General features: G+C 38.7%; 1 protein-coding gene across 2 annotated transcripts; it reads left to right on the top strand.

Moving 5' to 3' along the window:
• The first annotated feature begins 950 nt into the window (after positions 1-950).
• LOC115730726 (kinesin-like protein KIN-7C, mitochondrial) lies at positions 951-15659 on the top strand. 2 transcript variants are annotated; one of them, XM_030661363.2, is made up of 27 exons: positions 951-1436; positions 1574-1671; positions 2084-2173; positions 2649-2701; positions 3367-3432; positions 3507-3560; positions 5045-5104; positions 5728-5806; positions 6079-6146; positions 7209-7271; positions 7429-7533; positions 7949-8053; positions 8209-8316; positions 8408-8554; positions 8799-8981; positions 9947-10117; positions 10750-10989; positions 11644-11784; positions 11875-12000; positions 13050-13100; positions 13194-13241; positions 13323-13610; positions 13817-14521; positions 14673-14762; positions 14963-15036; positions 15118-15203; positions 15239-15659. In XM_030661363.2, the coding sequence occupies exons 1-25, from the start codon at positions 1129-1131 to the stop codon at positions 14987-14989; spliced, it is 3474 nt and encodes a 1157-aa protein (XP_030517223.1). In that variant the 5' UTR covers positions 951-1128; the 3' UTR covers positions 14990-15036; positions 15118-15203; positions 15239-15659. The 2 variants fall into 2 exon arrangements, with proteins under 2 accessions (XP_030517223.1, XP_048130623.1); XM_048274666.1 differs by lacking the exon at positions 15118-15203 and having other exon boundaries at positions 13323-13598; positions 14963-15090; positions 15227-15659.
• The last annotated feature ends 1315 nt before the right edge of the window (positions 15660-16974 follow it).

Raw genomic sequence — 16974 nt, 5'->3', positions numbered from 1 at the left:
TAATTACACGGATCAAGTCTATCTAGATCGTTAAATCAAGTGAGTTTCATCATTTACGTGAGGCTGATCAAATTTAATGACTTAGATAGACTGATGGGTCACGCAATTAGTTCGCTTAAACTTAACAATAATGTATGATTCTCTGCCCTGCCTTTGCAGAAGATGTAGCATAGGACAATTGACATAAATTTCGAAAAAAGTCATGTTCAACTGTATAATTGCCGAGATGTTTTTTTTTTACTAAATGAGAAAAAATAAATATGAAGAGATTTTTGCCTCTTTTTTACGGTAAACGAGGAATGTGTCTAATGGTATTTTCATCATGCGTGTTGATAGCGCAAATAATGACGCAATCACAAACACTTCGCAATGGAATACTCCTAATGTTTAGAATGTCAACTCAAGATTTACATGAAAAATAGCCCCATAGCTGTCATTTTTTCATTGGTTTATCAAGATAGGAGCTGCTTGGCAGTAGGATCCGTAATTCTTGATAAGGCGGATTGGAATGTTATGTTCATTCATGTCTTAGATTTCAAACCTTGAACAGTTTAGGAATGGTGGAATCGATACATTCTTACAAGTTGAGAGTAATGTCATATTGGCGTTTGTTTCATAAAAAGCACCTTAATTTAGTTTTGTTCAAGAAGGCAGAAAGTCAAAAGCTTGATTTTGAGCACGGATGATTGACTTCTTAGGTTTGGTTGTTAGATAAGCTTGTGTCTCACGCAGAAAATCACAATACAATATGGTTTAATCGGGTGGCCGCCCCGAATTAAGATAATCAAGCCCACCCAATCTCCGAAGTCCGAATCGGTCCCGAGTCACCCACGCACCGACCCACCCAAGCTATCCGAACTCGTACTTGACCCGAAAAGACGCACGCAGGGACAAAACCGTCTTTTTGCGCTCGCACGAGGGGGAAAAACTAGCCAAAGCCGAAAACGACATTCAGACATTTCAAAGCTTCAACGAATAAAGTTAAGCCCTGGTTTTTGGAGGGAGCAAAGCACCTCCCTTCCCTCGTCGTGACCCTCCTCCCCGCCCCCCCTCCTCCTTTTCCTCTCTCTCTCTCTCTCCCCCTCTCTCCCTCTCTCTTCATGTGTGAAGCTCGCACATTCTCCGGCGATGTTCGGCTCGAGCTCCAGGTCGCAGAGATCCTCCGCTTCGTCAATCTCGCCGTTCCGGTCGCGGAAGCCGGCGGCGGCGGCGGCGGCTCCTCCTCCGCCGGCCTCGGCCAAGCGTCCGGTCACTCCTTCCTCGGGCAGGTCGTCGTCGTCGTCGAGGCCGGCTAGTAAGCCGGCCTCGGTTTCTCCGGCGGCGGCGTCGGTGACCCCGAAGCAGAACGCCGGCCCGACCTCGCAGAGCGTCGAACGGCCGGGTTTCAGCAAGTCCAAGGAGAACGTCACCGTGACTGTGAGGTTTCGTCCCCTCAGGTAGTCAAACGCGTGTTTATTTTTTCTCTCCGGGAGTTGACTTTTTCTGAGTTACAGGAATGTTTGCAAGTTGATGGTGATCATTTTTTTTTTTTTTGCTGATTCTGATTTTGGAAATGTGGATTGATTTTGGGCAGTCCGAGGGAGATTAATAAAGGAGATGAGGTGGCATGGTATGCAGATGGGGAGTACTCTGTGAGGAACGAATACAATCCTTCGATTGCCTATGGCTTCGGTTAGTTCAGTTCATCTTTTACTTCTCGAAGCAGTTACCAAGAGTTGGGTGGTCTTCGACAAACTAGCTTGAATAAGCCTATGCTGTGGGATTGCTAGTTGCTGCATATATCTTTTAAACACAATTAACGGTGCACCAACACAATGGAATCCACATGATCGACTAAGTTGTAGATTATGGATGGTGGACTGGTGGCTGCACCTGAAGCTAGGTTATTAAGGATCATATGACTTTTCCCACTGATTTGGCATGCTGGAACCACTTTTATAACGGTTATACCACTAGAATATTTTTCAGCAAGGATAAAATGTAAAGTCTCACTATGGATTCCTAGCATTTGAATTGGGATTTTAAATAAAACGAGTGAAAATTGACTCTTTTTATCTGAGCCGTTACTATGGTGGTTTTGCAGATAGAGTATTTGGTCCAGCAACAACAACACGCCATGTTTATGATGTTGCTGCTCAGCATGTTGTCAGCGGTGCTATGCAAGGGATGACCGGTAGTTGTCTTTTTCTTTGCTTGACATGGTTTTTTTTTTTTTTGTCTGTTCTGGAAAGTAAATAAGAGAATTGACGTAAAAGGTGAGATAATAGCTTGCCTAAGGAAGAAACGCTGTAGAACATAATGGAAATGCAATGTCTTTTTATAATGATATTATTTTACATCTGTCCAAAAGTAGCCATCATGATAGGACATATGCTGGTAATTTTCTGCCTAAAGTAGGAACGTTAGCTACTGTCCCTGCTCATTTAGTTTGTTGTCCCTTTTGATTTGGTGTATGGTGGAAGTTTACTTTCTTCTCTTGGACCAGTTGTTTGGCATAAGTGTACCTCCTAGTTGTACTTAGTACCTTTAAGTTTGGTGTACCTTGCAGTGATTTGTAAGATATGATGCAACGGTGAGTTTCTTGTACAATGAGTGGTCACTGCGGGGCACGGATAATACTTAGCTTTAGTTTCTCCATTCTGGTGCAGGTACTGTATTTGCATATGGCGTAACTAGTAGTGGGAAAACTCATACTATGCATGTAAGTCATAATATTCATGTCACTTCTATTCAAATGTTTTTATCACTTCTCCAGATGGCTTGTGATTATTACTGATAGGCAATATCTCGTTTTGTGAGAACTAGTACTTCACAAATTTGTTAGCAACAAATGATGGAAATAGTTTCTTGAGATGGACAGAGTACATGAATGGCATCTGTTTGCCTTCACTGTCCTCACTGTTAATGCATCTTGTTTAGCTTTTATGATATATCTTTCACTTGATTTAATGTGTTCAAATTCTACCTTGTTATGCTAATCGTTTAATTTATTACAAGTGATATGCAAAACATGGTTTTCTCTCAGAAACAAGTTCTCTCTAATGGAAATAAATATAAAACCCAGTCAATGGTCCTTAAATTTAGGTTAACTATATCAACCTGTTCTAAGTGTGGTCTGGAAAGCCATAGAGGCATTTTAATCTGTTGGAAAAATAATGTTTTCTTTATTGTGACTCGGTTTTGAAATGAAAGAGGTATTCATATCGATGATGGCATTGGCATCATTTATATCGAAACTTGTTTTTTTCTGACGACATCGTGCGAATCAAAGTGATAGTTTCTTGGTTGACTAATGAAGGTGCATCATGTGATTAGGATACTTATGTGCTTGCAAACTGACCAACTACTATCTTTTTGTCTTTGAAGGGGGAGCAAAAATCACCTGGGATAATCCCTTTGGCTGTGAAGGATGTGTTTGGCATTATACAAGAGGTGGTGAATTTTCCTCGTTTGATAATTTGACATCGATCTGCAATTCTCTACTAATCATTTGTGGCCCTTTTCGGACACCCGGACGAGAGTTTCTTCTTCGCGTTTCATATCTAGAGATTTATAATGAGGTCAGCTCAACTTAATTGGATTATTCTGCGTTATGGTATAATAATTATCATGACTAATATATACTAAGTTTAGCCACTATGGTGATTCTTTTTATTACTTTAAATCTCAAGTATGAACAATTCAAAGCAGTCCACAGAAAGAAAGTAATTCCCTTTGTTCTTGCTCAAAGCTTATTTTATATCCCCTTCTTACTTTCCTTATTGATTGAAAGACTCAAGATGACTGGTTTTAGTTTATGATTGCATTTACCTGATGCATGTCTTGTCTGATCCGAGGACTAGGAGAGTTGTGTGCATTAATATTTAAGCATTTTGTCAATTATTTAAAGGGAAACATCAGGAGGGAATCCTGACTACTTAACCGATGTACTCTTTAACCGCTGTTGATTACTGAAGACTTGATCTTCACTTTCATGGAGCCTGCCAGTTCTGGATTGAATGGGAAATACTGTTAGATGGACTCTAAAGGGCAGTCTGAGTTGCCAGTGTCTTGGGAAGAACTAAACAGTAGGACACCTGTTAGAAATATTACTCCTCTGTACATTCAGATGAAGTTAGTTGTTAATGAGTTCATGACCATGTTATTCTAGGAGACCATAAAATGGTAATGCTGATCCTAGGCCTTATCCAGATCTACTTCTAAGCTAAATCTGTTGTCCACATGGGATTCCAAAAGTTGCTGTTCGTGGAAGGCAAGGTATTCTAATCTTCTGTAATTTCTGGCCATGAAGATAGTGAAATAGTGCCATGTATTAAATTGGGAGATGAACATGAGATAGTACTGATGGGTTAGTGTTGTCGATGAATAAATGACTGTTACCGCGGGAAGGTTGTCTCGAGAAACAGTTCCATAGTACCAGAGATCTTTTTCACTGCTCGTCTGCTGTTAGTTCTAGGATTTGATTTCTCTTTAGAACTCCAACTCTGCTGCACTTAAATCTTGAGAATGATTAACAGTTTCCCTTTGTACACATTTGGAAAAGCTCAACAACTAACATAGCTCGAGCAGATAATTTTAGTCGTGATTTTCTTTTGGCTTCTGTCTAGTTGTTAGTACTTAACATTTAGGTTGCTTTTAGGAGATCAGCGGTTTAGCATGTTGTGGAGCTGAGCTTCTTTGATGCTGTGACTATGCTGATCTTTCTTTCCTGGACTGCCTTTAAGTATTGTTATCATTCTTTTTGTGGAAAACATCTGCTGAATGGGCGATTTGTGTGGATTTATGGTTTGCTAGACATCAATAATCCATCTATTGGGATGAGCCTTTTCATTCTTCTCCTTTCTTTTTACTTTTATCTGCATTGCCAAATTCATCCATTGCATGTGAGGGATATTGACTAATGTAATTTATTTGTCAATTAGTAGAAAATGTCTCAGACAGTCTCTTTTATTTTTCTCTGGATTGATTCTTCTCCATCTGCTTTTTGCTTTTTCCGGTATTTTTGTTATCAGGTTATTGATTACTTCTATTTTGGTTAATCTAGGTGATTAATGACTTACTCGATCCAACTGGCCAGAACCTTAGAATCCGGGAGGATGCTCAGGTTCATTGTCCTCTAGAGATGAAGCTGTTGATATTTTATGCAGTTAGCTCTAGTTTTGGATACTTTAACAGACACTAATGAAAGATTTTAAGTGATTTCCTCCAATGATACTAATAAATGCTTCAAGAAATTTCAATTTTCACCATATAAATCCTAATTTTCCTATGGAATGGCTTTTTACTACTCAGTCGTGCAAAATACTTGACTACGTATCTCATAATTCAACATGATTTTCTATACTCTGTGCGAGTGAGACAAGTTAGAGGGTGCATAGATCTTGAAACTTGATCTACTGATCAACTTCATTATATATGTGGCTGCATGTAATCTCTCTTTGATTTTGCTATATAAGGAAGGTACTTAACTTAGTTCAGAGTGAATCATATAAAGCAGGAAACCTCAAAAGACAAGTTAGCTTAGTAGAGTCTGTAAAGACATTTAACCCATCTCCAATTTGTGAAGCAACGCATGATTTTTCTTCTTCAGCAAGCTTCAGTGAAAGGGCTTTTTTTTTTTTTTTTTGCCTCCTTCAAACAATGGCTCCCTGAATTGGGAAGCTTTGCACTTAATGTTTTCCTTCACCATAGCATTTCAACGCCCATTCAACTTGTGGCCTGCTACAGGGTACCTATGTTGAGGGAATTAAGGAGGAGGTTGTGTTGTCCCCCGCTCATGCTCTTTCCTTGATTGCATCTGGAGAAGGTAAGCTTGTTTTCTTGTGATCTTATATAGTATTTTCATTCATTTATGCCCTTTTCCTGGTTTTTTTCCTTCCCTTGTTGGTGTTAATTTGATGAGATGATTTCTAGCTTCATAGACAATCTTCTCCTTGAGTTTATATTTCGTTCTGAATAGTTAATATTTCCCCGTATAACGTTGCAACTGATGTCAGCCGCTTGATTTCGTGAGAATTGATAATCCTCCCTCCCTTCTGTTCCTGAGCTCATTCTAACATATGCGTTATAATTTTGCAGAGCACAGACATGTGGGTTCTAATAACTTCAATCTTCTGAGCAGTCGAAGCCACACTATTTTCACGTTGGTAATTGTAGTTTCAACATAAAATCTCTTCTTTTTAGTACCTTCATATAGACTATCCAGTCAATTCTCAGGAGAATCTTTCCTAGAACTACAAATGTATCAAGAGCTTATTTGAAGTGAAACCTTTTTTCTTCATGTAATGGAAATTGTCTTGTTCATTGGCATGTAATTCTGCTGACTTGTGCAAGATTGGTGTTTGTGAATTATTAGTTTTGAGGGGGGAATGCCCCGGGCAAGAATAGGAGATCCTACACTCGCTCACTACTGCTTATTTAGTTGGGAATTGAGATCTGAACATCCTCACCTGGCACTTTAATTTAGGCTTGACACCATAGTAAAATGATCTGCTGAGAATGAAATTTTTAACTTGTGGAGTAAGCCGCAACTATATTAACTGATGTAATATTGGGTTTTGTTAACAAGTGTTCCCAGGACACTAGTTAAGCTAACCATAAAAGGACAAAACAATTTTCAAGGGAGTTTCAAAATTGATAAATTGCACAGTATAAGAATAATTATTTTAAATAGACAATTTTGTATATTCAAAGCATATTCATTGAGGCTTAACAAGTGCCTGAGGGGTATTCTTTAACACTTCCCGTAACATATTTATGATGTGGAATTTGTACATCAGTTATCTTGATTACTTGGTGCATGGTTTCCTTTAGAAGTTTTGATTATTTTGTGTCTCTTTTGTGTATGCCTCAATCACTTCTGTTGGATTAAGATTGAATCTGTGGTCAAGTCGAGATCATGAATTGATGATTTAATTGTGGATGAAGGCCCCAAGGGAATGGATATTCTAGGGCCCTGATGTCTCCTTACCCGTACTTATATTTTCTTATGAGGAATGATTTTTGACCCGAGGGAAGGAAGTAGCTTAAGAAGCACATTACTGTGAGTAGTACAATATAAAGTGATTCCATATAATTAGACAATCTGTCTAAAAGCCTATGTTTAAGACTTACACGGCATTTCCCGTAATGAATGAGGAATCTTGAAGCAGCTTCTACAATTGATTGGCAATTATTGGTCCAGTGCTAAGCTAAATGTATTCTGACAGACAATTGAGAGCAGCCCACGGGTGGGAGACCAAGTGGAAGAGGATATTACATTGTCCCAATTGGTAATCTTTCATGCTATTCATTTATTTAAGATGACAATGATAATATAGCGGATATGATCTTCATTCTGATATGTGCCCGCGTGTGTGTTGCTGACAATAAATGCTGACTACTTTCTTATGCACTCGCTTAAGTTTTTCTTTAATTCTGGTTCTGCAGAACCTAATTGATCTTGCTGGATCTGAAAGTTCGAAAACTGAGACCACTGGCTTGAGGAGAAAAGAGGGTTCATACATAAACAAAAGTCTCCTTACTCTTGGCACCGTGAGATTTCATGCCCCCCTTTTTTTTTCACTGAGTAACATACCATACGGAATATCTTAACTACATGTCTCTCATATATTATCACACATACCGTAATTTCTTTAGCTGTCCATGCTTTGACTTAGATAAATATTGCTGAAGGCACCCTTATCAAATTGATTTTGCAATTTGCCCCCTTTGAATCCTCTTTTGCTGATTACATAATTGATGCTCTGAGGTGAATTAAGAAGTCACTGGTTTCATTCCCTGCATTAGTTTGGGTCACTGGGGCAAATGAACACTTTGAATACACTCATATATTTTTTCGATCTCTTCACTTGAAGAAGGTCTCATTATGTACCTGTAGTTGGGAACAGCAGTTGTATGTCTCGGATGCCTTTTTCTGATAAATGAATATGAACTATTTTTGCTGTAGGTGATCTCCAAACTAACAGATGGAAAGCCATCTCATATTCCCTATCGGGATTCAAAACTCACCCGTCTGTTGCAATCGTCTCTCAGTGGCCATGGGAGGATTTCTGTAAGTTCAATACCATATCTCCTTTAGATTGGAAACTCATCATTCAGTGGACAGTCATTTCTTGTGGTCCGTTCTTACCTTCTAAAACCATTGCACTAGAAAAAGTTCCAATTCCGTCAGGATAATATTAGCATGTGTATAAAACTATTTTGCAGCTCATTTGCACCGTAACACCTGCCTCCAGCAATAGCGAGGAGACACATAACACATTGAAGTTTGCACATAGAAGCAAACACGTGGAAGTTAAAGCTTCTCAAAACAAGGTTTGATATGAAACTGCAACTAAATGTCAGATCTTACTACCACTGTTTATTTGTCACCTGCACTTATTCGGTCTTTATTGTACTCTTCTAGATTGTGGATGAGAAGTCTCTTATCAAAAAGTACCAGAGGGAAATTACTACCTTGAAGGAAGAGCTCCAGCAATTGAAGGGTGGTATTATGGGAAACCCTTATGCAAGTGCATCTGCAGAAGAAGATTTTGTCAATCTGAAGCTTCAGGTTTGTCCTCTACACATTACAAGAACAGGAAGAGACGCACCATTTATAATGATGTTTTGCAATTGCTTGTGTTAGTGCTAGTGATATGACGTATGAGTCAGTAACTATAATTCTGATGTGTATGTGGCTCTTGTAAGCAAAGGAAGATTTCCATAGTTCACCGAATATATTTCTGATACATCCATTTTTTAGGGCCATTAGTTTTTGATCGGTTTTACTTATGTGTTATTTTTTAATTTTAAAGCTGGAAGCAGGTCAAGTTAAGTTGCAGTCAAGATTGGAAGAGGAAGAGCAAGCTAAGGCTGCGCTAATTGGAAGAATTCAGCGACTAACTAAACTCATTTTGGTATCTACTAAGAATGCCATGTCAACAAACCTTCCAGAAAGGCCTGGCCATAGAAGGAGGCATTCTTTTGGAGAAGATGAGGTGCGTGATGCAACAATTAAATCCACATTTTAAGATCATAGATCATTGGTGAAAAGTGTATTTGATTAACAATGTATATCTGCCAAGGAACATTTCACACAGCTTGATTTCTTTCTTGGGATAAGTATATTAGGAATGCCATAACTTGTGTATGACGCTCACTTGAGTGCTATAACTTTTTATCGCTCACTTGACTGCCACAAATTTAAAAAATCGATCACTTGAGTGCCATCGGCAATTTTCCTTGCTGGAAATCCGATGTGAACGCCGGCAAATCTTATGTGGCACCACGGAACAATATCTTTGAATTTTTTAATGTTTTCTGAAATTTTTTGAATATTTTTTTATTTTTAATTTATTTTTTTCTCTCTCTTTCCAATTTTTTCCCCTTTGTGGGCGAGGGTCACCGGCAACCCTCGTTGGCCATGAAACCCTTGCTAGATTTGGGCGAGGGCCGTTGCGCGCTCGCAATAGAACGGCGAAGGTCGTCATGCGCCCTCGGTCGAAGGGCGAAGGCCGTTGCACACCCGAGGTCGAAGGGCGAAGTCCATTTGGGGAGTCACACCCACCGGCCATGGTCGAGGCGGGGCTGCGAAGGCCCTCGCACCTAGGCGAGTGTCGCCAGTGACCCTCACCGGCCAAGAGAAAAGAAAAACAAAGAAAAAGAGCAAAAGAAAAATATCAATTTAAAATAAATAATAAAATGATAATGAAATCCACATGTGACACTCAAGCGATTGATTTTACTCTGATGTGGCACTCAAGTGAGCGAAAAAAAAGTTATGGCACTCAAGTGAGCACCGTACACAATTTATGACACTCCTGGTGTATTTATCCCTTTTTTTCTTACTTGATAATGTGAAGTGCTACTCTTCTTGACAGTATTATTTGGATCTTCTCATTCATCTATCACGAGGACCAATCTGCAGCTTGTCAGAATAATCTTTATAAATTTACTTGTTCAGCTGGCATATTTGCCTGATAGAAAGCGGGAATACATGATTAATGATGATGCTGGAAGCTACGCTTCTGAGTTTCCACTTGATGGAAAGGAGGATGTGATGAATCTAGATGAGTTGGTCAATGATTACAAAAGAAACAAGAAACGTGGGATGCTTGGTTGGTTCAAAGTCAGAGTAAGCTCCAAGCTTCTATTTAATTTATAGTTCTTATTATTTGCCCTTCCTAGCCAAAAAATTATTTGGCCTGTTCAGGCCTTGTACTATCACTTAGCTCTATCCAACAGCAGGAATCCTCTAGGAGAATTGCCAGCCCTATCTACTACAAAATTGGGCATCAAATTCACGGCATGGATGTCTTCACTGATATCATACCTTTAACCGCTATATTTGCTGCAAAACTTGGCCATGGTTTTGAACCTCAGCTATTGCTAAGATGCTTATTACCTATAAAGTAAATGAGAATGATGGGGTCAAATATTTCTGGGTGAGATTGGACATAATCATTACTTATTTGTTTTGATGTGTGTCTTGATAGCTCGTAGTTCCAAATATCCCATGAATTAAATTGGCAAGAAAATTGAAATCAATTGATTCACCATTTCTGAAACGTATTTTGTTTCTCGGCTGGGCTGATAAGGTTGAAAAGGCTGAATGTTGGAATGAGATAGACATTTTCGTGGAAGTTTTCGTTTCGATGCATCTTTATTCTTTGTCAAGTAACAAAAGCAACAATTATTAATTTCAGCTTCATTCCGTTTGTTTTGAAATGTCAAGTGTGCTAAAAAAACATTAAAATGTGAGTGCAGAAGCCTGAGAGCTTGCCAGGATTGCCTCCTAGTGCTGATAGGGAGATCTCTGACAGTGGATCACCTGCATCTGGTTCAAAATCGTCACAAAGCAGAGTGATGTTCAGTGATATCAAGGATGGTCGGAGGAAATCACTCAGCAGAAAAGGGGATGATGCTTCAGCTGTGGAGTCCTTTCCAGAAAGAACTCAAGCTGGTGAACTATTTAGAGCTGCTGTTGGAGGTCGACATCTTCCTCCAGTGAGTGGAAGTTTACTTACCAGTTATTTGCTCTTTATGTGTTGTGGGAGAAAAGACGGCACTTACTTCAAATGAACTTAGATTTTATAGAAGACTTGATGCACAATAAAGCCCAATGGCTCAAGGGTATTCATCCTCAGATTGTCACCTGAAAAATATCTGAGTGGCTTTTCAATGAAGTTAAGTTACGAAGAATTTGTGGTATCTTTGCATTCAATCTTACAGGGTGCAAACATTTTTTAATACTTGTACGTGAACTTTTTGAATTGTGAGCTCCTACAGGTACAATCTACAAGTGATGAACCATTTAACAAGTGCGTAAAATTTATGTATTTATTCTAAAGGAATGTGATTTATGAAATTGGACAGTAACTATGGTTGGAAACCACCTTTTTTTATTCTTGGAAATGAAACACACACTTCTACTTGAAAACTCTCTACCATGCGTTTAACAGGTTTTTCATATGATTGCCTGCATTGAAATCCAGTATATGTTTTATAGATCTGAATAAATCCTTTCCAGCATTATTGGATCAATGCGCCTTGTTTAGGGTTATTCTGGTCCTTCTCTGCAATGTGCTGCTAACTCATATCACTGAATCAGTCAATGATCTGAAATTTTTTCATGAACCTACTCTGTGGTTTGTTCTTCAGAGCGGTACTACCATCACAGATCAAATGGATCTCCTCCAGGAGCAGGTCAAAATGTTGGCTGGGGAAGTGGCATTGTCCACCAGTTCCCTTAAAAGATTGTCAGAGCAAGTCATTAATAATCCTGATGATTTACAACTTACGGTATGCAATGTTCTAGGAACTTTTTTCACTTAAAAAAACAATCTGATATATTTTCCTTTATTTTTTCTGTGGCCACCTTGGTTGATGCAGGAACACATGCAGAAGTTGAAGGATGAAATTCATGAAAAGAAGCTCCAGATGAGCATCTTGCAAAAGCGTATGATTGGATCACTTGAAACCGCTCCTCACACTTCAAATATGATTGAGATGTCTCAGGTTACCACCTCCCATTTGATATTTACCAAGTTACGAACTGATGGGAAATAATGTGGGAGCAGGTTGGGGGAAAGGGGTTCCTGTTTACTGACCATCTGGCATGAGTTAAGGCAGCCTGTTACTGTATTGCAGCCATCCAATGGAGGATATACTGTATAAATCCTTTAAAAATGAAAGGAAATGGATGACTTATAAGGTTGACTGTTAGGTTATTATATCAAAATTCTTCCTCTAAATTGAACAAGACATTTAGTAAATGATGGACATATAAAGAGCAAACAAAATTGGTCACTTTTTTTTCAGTTATCTGAAATGAAGCAAATCCTATGACTTTATAAGGAGTGAGCAATCACTATGAATCCTCAACCAGCATTGGACCTTGGGAGGGGAGGGGGAGGGGGGAGGGGCAGTACCCCCTCCCAAAAATATCTTAAGTACCTGGAAAAAAAATGCAAAAATAATATAGTTAAAATTTAAGTGAAAAAAGAATATCTTGTCTCGTCCCCAATCTAGAACTCGTGGTCCACCATTGTCCTCAACAATGATGTGTCACCTTGTCACCAAACCTATGGATTAAAACGATCCTGTTTATGTTCCTTTTAATTTCGTACATCGCCATCAATGGCAAATTGGTAAGGAGTGTTGGACGCAATGATTGGAAGTTGTGACAATATGTAACTCTTACTTTTCTATGATTAGCTGCTTCCGTAAGAATGCCATTTCTTTTTACATTTCTCTTCAATATAATTATTGGGTTTCCCGAAACAAAGCTCTTTAGTTGATTACCTGAAGTAGAGGAAGGCTTTGCCTACACATTTTCATCCTGAACTGAAGCTTGGCTATTTCCATTAAGTTGCCGAGTGCTTATTCCTCACCCTTCCTGGATTCATTAGAATTTGTTTTTGGACAACTCTGCAGGGGTGGGCCTTACTTCCAACTTTACACGTGGACTTGTGAAAAGAATTGATTAGAATTGTTCTAGTTTTTGGTTTCTTCATTTTCTTGATCGTGTAGCTTTCGTGAATAAGTGGCATTTGCATGTTGCACAGGCTCTGTCAAAGCTCACTACTCAGCTAAATGAGAAGACTTTTGAGCTCGAGGTTTGTTGCTCAATTTCTGAATAGTTTTAAAATAAATAGACATTTAGGATATTCTATTTTGTCAACAAAGTCTGCGTCCAATGTATTTCCCAGATTAAGACTGCAGATAATAGAATACTACAGGAGCAGTTGCAGACAAAGGTAAATAACTAACCTTGTGTGACATTATTTGCTTAAAAGATTTTGCATTTCCATTTATTTGGTAACTGTACTTTGAAATAGATGTCAGAGAATGTTGAGATGCAAGAGACAATCCTTATGCTAAGGCAGCAGCTCAATCTAGTATTGAATAGAAGTTCTGCCAGTGCAAAACATAGTGCTGAGAGCGAGCCTGCCTCTTGCAAAACTGGATCTGGAGATTTACTAGGAGTAAACTGGATTGGCTCATATGATGAAAATTGCCTTGATGAAAACACTCCCACTAGCGTCATCAACCTAAACAGGGTATTTTCCCAGGATTCAAGAGATTGTGGCAATGATGCTTTTCTAAATTCCCAGGTCCGTATGCAGGTCTTCTCCTTCTATCCCATTGTTTCCTATGGCTTTCCTTCTCAAGTTATACTCTTATCGTCCTTTTCTTGTTTCTTGTGCAATCGGCTTCACATATTCTGTGTCTTCCACCACCTTAGTTTTACAGTGCAGATTTAATTTGCGCATCATCATGTACAATACACAACTTGTAGCATCCTAAATTTTTTATTCCATAAAAAATGCAGGATGCACTGATAGAAAATTTGAGACAAGATAAGCTTAGACTCATAGAACAAAAGGATGGACTTGAAATTCAGATCCAAAAGCTTGCAGAGGAAGCTTCCTATGCAAAGGAGTTGGCTTCTGCAGCAGCAGTTGAACTTCGTAACTTGGCAGACGAAGTAACTAAACTTTCCTTTGACAATGCAAAACTAATGGGAGATTTGGCTGCTGCAAAAGAGGCTTCATGCAGGCGCAATTGTTGCACCCTATCTGATGACTACCGTGGAAAACCAGATGGAGCTTTAATAATGGACATGCAGAGGGAATTAGATGCAATACGTAAGAAAGAGGCAGACCTGGAAATTACAGTATCAGAAAAGTATAAACTGTTATTCGAGCTGAGGAGAAAACTGGATGAAGCAAAACAGCGGGAACAGAATTTGGAAAATGAGGTAGCTAATTTATGGGTGCTGGTTGCGAAGGTGAGAAAGTCTGGCGACGATGCTGATGACAAGATGAGTCAAGGGGTCCTCCCTGTCTCTGACAAGCAAGGAAGAGCCAGAAATGGGATTCTTCGATTTGATGATCACTACTCACGAGAAATGCCAGAGTCAAATGAAATCTCTGATGAAATTAATGAGCCAAATGCTTTGGAGAGATTAAGAGCTAGCTACCTTAAAGAAAGCGAACGATGCAGAGAATTGGAGAGTACAATTTCCAGATTAAAGGTAAACTATCTAAAACCATATAAAAATCTTCCGAAGAAGTTAGCTATCTGCTAAACCAGTCTTTAGCATTAGTCGAGACCATTGAGTCCTGTCAGTGTGCCTGTGCTCTAGAGTTAGTTACTACAGCTAAAGCCAACTCTATCGATTCTAGGGTGATGATATTTCCGGTCTGGAAGTCGCTGTCTTGGAGGAACTGCAGAATCTTCATGTTGAGGCCATAACAAAGATTTGTCATGCAAAGGTGCCCTTTTTCCGTATACATTGTTCTCTTTTATGGTTCTCGTTGATGTGTTCTCCTTCACGATGCTCAAGTCATTGCATGCTTTGCCCTCAATCTAGTAGAATGTTTTGCGAGTCATTCCTTCATTTAAAGATAGTGTAAATATGGCTCCACAGCACTGGTTCTGACTTGCATAGCATTTCTGTTTGTGCCTTATACAGTGTGCTAGTCGTATCTTTGCAAACTGAGGTTGACTTTTTGCCGTCTCGAGAGCAAATGGAGATTAAATTATGAGGTTGGTGCCGGTCTTCTTATTAATATGTGCAGCAGTGGTCATAGCATTTTCTGATGAGATTCTCCATCCTATTTCTTGCAGGTTTCATCTAGGTGTAGGATATTGTGTACAGTCATTGAAAGGTTGAAAGAACTAACATATTGATATCCACTAGGGGTCTCCTACAGGTTCGTTTTTTTTTTTCTCGGTTGGGATCCGGCAGGTTCGTTGCGCAAGCAAATAAGCAAGGAGATCAAAGGAGATCTCTCTCTCTCTCTCTCTCTCTCTCTCTCTCTCTCTCTCTCGATTCGCTGGACTCGACTATGTTAAGATACCAAAATCAGCTGCATGAGGCTCAGAAAAATCACTGTTATAATCACGACCCGCACTGTTAATCAAATCAGGAAAGATGTTCCTGGTGTGAAAGTCCACAGCGCATCATTATTTATCAAGAAAAATTAACTCAAAACAGGTCAGAGCTTCGGAAGCTGGTCAAAGTTTGCCGAAACCTATGCAATCCGCTTTTCTCGTTGTCGTAGATCACCATTTTGTCTAGCATGGAAATGTCTGCAAACAGCAAGCAACGAGCATGTCAAATCCGCGAAAACAATTACATCGGCATCTACCAATCTAAGCTTCATCAGTTAAAATAATATTAAAAATGTTCATTTGTACCAGTCATGTCACGTAGTACAATTGATATTCTCGTAATTTATTTTTAGTCAAAATTGGGTGAATTGATTCAATTGGCACAATTCAAAAGATTTAGTAATGAATTGGCACAAATATAATAAGTTTGAGATTAAATTGGCGTTAATAAAAGATTTAATACTAAATTGGTATAAATTTAGTAGGTTTAGGATTTTTTTAACACTTTTCCTGATAAAGTTGAATATGCCATATCTTAAGGTGAGACTTGAATAAGTACCAAGAGTACTTACCATCCTAAATCGGATTCGGGCCCCAATCTGAGGTGGTTAAGGATTAATTAACGTGATAATTACAGTTTTTCTCGAAGGTTTCAAAACATCTATCCATATTTTGTTCATTCTAGATTAGGATCATCTTTTTAATTCATTCTTTAGTATACAAATTCCTAAATCGGATTCGAGCCCCGATTTGAGATGGTTAAGGATTAACGTGATAATTCCAGTTTTTCTCCAAGATTTCAAAACATCCATCTATGTTTTGGTCATTCTAGATTAGGATCATCTCTTTAATTCATTCTTTAGTATACAAATTACTCTAAAATCCAGCTCACGGGGATCGTGTCCTAGGCTCATAATAGAGCCATGTATATACTATACCCGACTTGTATCAGATCAAGCTGAGGGGGATCATATGTCGCGGTTCATAACGAGGCTATATAATGTACTTTAGCTGACATCGTGTCGGTTTGCTTTCCCCACTTTATTTGTTACTTGTCTTTCATTGTCATCTTTGTTGTGGTCGTTTGAATTTCTTAGTTGTTCTCATATCATGATTTGCTTGTCTTTATTTGAAAAAAAATCATCCAAAAATTCTAAACTTATTACACTTTTATCAATTCACTTAAACATTTTAATTATGTCAATTAAATTTTAAATAATTTTGGCCATAAATAGGCGACGTCAATGCCGAACATCAATGCCGAACGTCTAACGTAGCACGGTTGGCTTTATGTGGACAATTTTTAATAATGTTTTAATAATTTCCTAACATTTTATTGTCTTTTTCTTGTCTACTTTTTCCTCTTTAATTATCTCTTTTTTATTTTTTTTTTTCTTTTTTCCTTTCGCCAGCCTCGGGGAGGGCTGCCCATGCCAAGCAAGGCATGGGAATCCCTTGCTCGGGGCTGGGCACCTTCACTGCCCTTGCTGGCCACAATGAAATAATGAAAAAGAAGGAAAAGAGGAGGAAAAGAGAAGAAAATGAAAGGAAAGGAAAAAGAAAATTAAATAATAAATCAAAATTTTTGTA

Source organism: Rhodamnia argentea, chromosome 2, assembly GCF_020921035.1.
Source record: "Rhodamnia argentea isolate NSW1041297 chromosome 2, ASM2092103v1, whole genome shotgun sequence".
Classification (NCBI taxonomy): domain Eukaryota; kingdom Viridiplantae; phylum Streptophyta; class Magnoliopsida; order Myrtales; family Myrtaceae; genus Rhodamnia; species Rhodamnia argentea.
Note: the sequence above shows the minus strand (reverse complement) of the source record. Positions and strands in the feature narration are given on the sequence as shown.